This window comes from Elephantulus edwardii, unplaced genomic scaffold, assembly GCF_000299155.1.
Source record: "Elephantulus edwardii isolate Elephantulus edwardi_28Jun2011 unplaced genomic scaffold, EleEdw1.0 scaffold00079, whole genome shotgun sequence".
NCBI lineage: Eukaryota > Metazoa > Chordata > Mammalia > Macroscelidea > Macroscelididae > Elephantulus > Elephantulus edwardii.
Genome location: NW_006399829.1, coordinates 11,423,454 through 11,428,265, shown reverse-complemented (window position 1 = coordinate 11,428,265; position 4,812 = coordinate 11,423,454). Strand labels below are relative to the sequence as shown.

Genomic DNA, 4,812 nt, shown 5'->3' with positions numbered 1-4,812 from the left:
GGTGTACGCCCTTCCCAATTCTGAACCATGCAAAGTTTCCTTGCTCTGTTCTGATGACTGCCTCTTGGTCCAAGTATAGGTTTTGCATTAGCATGATCAAGTGTTCTGGGATTCCCATTCTTCTCAGAGTCAGAGTTATGATCCACACATACAAATAAAAACAACAATAAGCTATCATCTTTCACCAGCAACAGTGGTAAAGTTCAAGAGAATAGCAAATAACAAATGCTGACAAAGGTTTGGAGAAATTGGAACTCTCATGCACTGCTAGTCGGAATGTAAAATGCTATCATCACTGTGAAAGGCAGTCTAGCACTTCTTCAGAAGACTAGAAATAGAGCTACAGCTTGACTCAGCTATCCCTCTGTCTTGCTTGGATCCACAGTCTTGGTACCAGCTGCTTTGGGAAAAATCCTCTGTTAAAGACATCTCCAAAGTGCAAAGAAGCAAAGATATAAATGTAAAGACTAAAGTACACGGGATTCAAGCCACGGTTCCGTTACTTCCCATGCATGTGAAAGTTGAACAATGAATAGATATGACAGAGGAAGAATCAATGCCTTTGAATTATGGGGTTAGAGAAGAACACTGAATGTCCCAGGGACTGCCAAAAGAATGGACAAATATGTGTCTGAGAAAATGCAGTTAGGATGCCTCTCAGAGGCAAAAATGGTAAAACTTCTCATACGTTGGGCATATTGTTAGAGGGGGCCAGGCCCTAGAAAATGGCATCATGCTTGTAGAACTGGAAGGACAGTGGAAGAGAGGAAAAATCTCAACTCGATGGATCGGCACAATGGCTAACAATGGGCTGGAGTATAGCAGAGATGACGAGGAAGACACAGGCGAGAGTAAGTTTAAGGTCCATTGTTCATGAGTTGCAGCTGACTCAATAGCACACAACAACAACAATCCCACTACTAGGAATATACTCCAAAGAAAACTGAGATGTGACACAAAAGCATGTGTGCACACTCATGTTTATTGCAGCATTATTCCCAGCAGCAAAGAGGTGGAAGCTGCCCACGTGTCCATCAAGAAACAAAAGGGTAGAGAAACTGTGATGCAGTCACACGATAGAGTATGACACAGCATTTCAAAACAATGAAGAACTCAAGAAGTATTATATCACATGGATGAGTCTAGATGATATTATCCTGAGTGAAATAACTCGGTCACAAAAGGACAATTATCCGCCAGATGCTCTGCCGGGGAAGGAGGTACAATCTCCTCCTGTACCAGTCAGATCTGATTTGACAATACACTCACACAAAAATAATAAAATAAAATAAAAAAACAACAATTAATGTCTAGGATCACTGTTCCAAAAACAGGACTGGTGCTGGAGACAGAAGTAAGAGAATGGATAGATAAGGAACATTGTATCAGAATAGGTAAAAGGAAGATCAATCTGCAAAGAATGGACAGTCAGATATTATGAGTAATGTAGCTGCCGATCTGACGATCTCAATAGGACTTGCATCATTGAATGAAAGGACAAGGAAGAAGAGGCAAATCTAGATAAATAAGTGAATGGAATTAAAAATGAAATAAAGAAGTCATTGTGGTGAACCAGTGTGTCAGGATTTTGGTTTTCTGAGGAATTATTTTGTCTTAGAGAAAAATAAGTACTTCTATAATTGAGTCACTATTCTTTGGAATTTTCTGTTATTTACATCCCAACCTAATTTTAACAGATAAGATCAGAAACCTAACATTCCTGTCTTTAATGTATGCACCAGGCAATGACTAAGAAATAGCTTTATGTCTTTATTCACAAATCCTTGCAAATCTCCAGCGACTTTCGCTTTCCTCTTTGCTGTATAAAAATGCTCATTCTGGCGGCACAGTCTATAGGCAGTTGCACTGCTAACACAATGGCAGTGCCTCTATGGCAATTCACTCACACCTGCTGCTCCTTGGGGGGAAAAACAGGCAAACTTTTCCCTTGTGATTTACAGTCTCTGAAATCCCTCTGGAGGGTCAGCTATGAGTCAGTTCCAACTCAACAGCAGTAAGTTGGAGTCTTACCATATTTAAACAAGAATTGGTTCTGAAAACTTACATCTAAATGTTATAATCAATCAATCATTTCCCCCTCATTACTCCCTCCTGTGGCTTAACATGAAGAAAATGCCCTGGCTTGAGAAGGTATTTTTATCCTAACCACATACTGCTGTGGAGCAAACATTCTTGTTCCTATTATGAAAGTGATACATGGCACTCAGTCTGCAACACCATCTTCTCAGTTTGTGCATATTTTGTAAGTGGATCTTGCAGAACTGGGTTTTTTTTTTAATTTCTGTGAAAAGAATGTTTTCTGGCATTTGAGGTTATTACTTGTTTTATTATTTCACAATCATATGAAATATATAGCACTTTTTTCCAACCAAACTACAAAAGCAACTCCAGTAGAAGGCATTTGGTAACAGTGATATCCTAAATATTAGTAGTGTGGTAGAAAACCAGCAAACTCACATGGGCTCACATCAGCGTGTAGGACAAGAAGGGGTCAAATTAGCCACCAATCAAGGTAGAGTCCTAATTCTAGAGAATTCGACTATGAGTTGAGGGAATTAGACTATGACTCCAGTTCGACTGCAGGCAGCAGCTCTCTGGACTTTGAAAACCACCAGTAGCTCCATAAGAGAAAGATGGGCAAGCCGCTCTCGTGAGATTCATCACCTCCGAAAGTCTACTGGAGAATCAGCCATGAGTCAGTTCCAACTTGAAGTCAGTGGGATTGAGAAGAATCCATGGAGTTTCATCCATTCATTCAAGAAACAATTGCTAAGCATCTCCTTTTGCCCAGCACTATACTTACTGGTCACTTCAGGAGGCTGGCCTTGATGTAGAAGAACATGGCATCATGATTGGAGGAAGACTCATCAACAACCTGTGTTATGCAAATGACACAGTCTTGCTCATCGAAACCGAGGAGGACTTGAAACGTTTGCTGTAGAAGGTTAATGACTACAGTCTTCAATATGGATTAAAGCTCAACATCAAGAAAAGAAAGGTTCTCACCACTTGGCCAATTGACAGCATCATGATAAGTGGAAAAGATACTGGGGTTGTTAACAATTTCATCTTGCTTGGGTTCACAGTCAACACTCTTGGCACCAGCTGTCAAAAATCAAAATACAAGTTGCGTTGGGTAAGTCTGCTCTCAGGAATCTCTCCAGAATGCTAAAGAACAACATTGTCATCTAGAGACTAACGTGTGCCTGATCCAAGCCATGGTCTTCTCAGTTACTTGCTATGCATCAAAGAGCTGGACAATGGCTAAAGATGACAGAAGAAGAATCAATGTCATCGCGTAGTGGTGCTGGAGAAGAGTATTAAACGTACTATGGACTGCCAAGAGAGCAGGTCTGTCCTGTAGAGGCTGAAACCAGTTTGCTCCTTGGAGACAAGAAATTTGAAACTCCATCTCACATAGTTTGGGCATGTGGCCAGGAGGGATTTGGAGAAGTTCCTTGGAACCTACTTGGAAGTTTGGAAAAGTGAAAGGTCAGCACAGGAGAAGAAGACCCCAGATGAAATGGATTGACACAGTAACTGTGGGAATGGAAGCAGGTATGTCAGAGAGAGTAAGATCAGTTCAAGATAGGGCAGGCTTCAGAGCTATTGTTCATAGGGTCACTATGAGTTGTAGTTGAGTCAATGGAGCATAACAACAGCAGCAACATGCTTGTCACTATAAGGGTCAGGAAACAGGGAGAAGATTCTCAACCAGTTGGATTAACACAGTAATTGCAACAATGGACTTAAACATGACAGAGACTGAAACATTAGATACATGATAGGACAAAGTTTCTATCTGTTGTTTGTAGGACTACTATGATCACAGTAGAATCAATGGAACCTAACAACAACAACAACAGCAACATCCTGGTCACTAAAGAGCCCTGTTGGTGCAATAGTTAAGCAAACTGCAGTTAACCAAAAGGTCACAGTTCAAACCCACCAGTCCCTCTGGGGGGGGGGGGGGTTAAAAAGACTTACAGATCTGTTCCTTTGAAGACTACAGAAATTTTACGGTCCATGAAATTCTTTTGGGCAATTCTGCTCTGTCATAAAAGGTGGCTATCAGTCAGAGTTGTCTTAAAGGCAAACAACAATACTGAATAAATCAAGAAGGAAAAATATAATTACTGCCTTGTGGGAATTCATCTTCTATTGAGGAAACATGAACACAGAAACAAATATACCATGTTCCAAAAGTTGTTATAGTTAAGATACGTAAAATAGAATCATAACAGAGGTATGCATGAAACAATTATATTGTAATAATGGAAACATGAAAAAAATCCTATTTGTTGTTGTTAGGTACTGTTGAGTTTTCTCCACCTCACAGAAACACTAGGTACAAATTAATGAAGTCTGGCTCAATCCTGCACTATCTTTCACAATCTCTTGTTTTGCTTAAGCCTATTGTTAAACTCATTGGACCAACTCATCTTGTTGAAGAAATTCCTCTCTTTTTCTGACCCTCTCCTCTTCCACGCATGATGTCTTTTTCCAATGGCTGGTTTCTCCTGACAACAATTCCAAAGTCTGTGAGATGAAGTTTCACTATCCTTACTTAAGGAGCACCCTGTTTGTACTTCATCCAAGGCAGACTTGTTTGTTCTTTGGCAGTCTGTAGGATAGCCAGGATTCTTCAATAACATCACAACTCCTCGGTACCAAGTCTTCTTCTGTCTTTCTCATTGTACAACTTTCACGTGAATATGAAGCAATTGAAAATTCTATGGCTTGAGTCCGGTGAAGCTTAGTCTTTATTTTTTTTTATTAAATTTTATTAAT

At 40.1% G+C, this 4,812-nt stretch overlaps 1 protein-coding gene across 1 annotated transcript in view; it reads left to right on the top strand.

Annotated features, from left to right (window-relative positions):
• The first annotated feature begins 796 nt into the window (after positions 1 to 796).
• LOC102858909 (granzyme A-like) overlaps positions 797 to 4,812 on the top strand; it is a 93,543-nt gene continuing 89,527 nt past the window's right edge. Inside the window, exon 1 of the mRNA XM_006889596.1 lies at positions 797 to 851. Coding sequence (XP_006889658.1) covers positions 797 to 851 — 55 coding nt within the window. The remainder of the gene's footprint in view (positions 852 to 4,812) is intronic.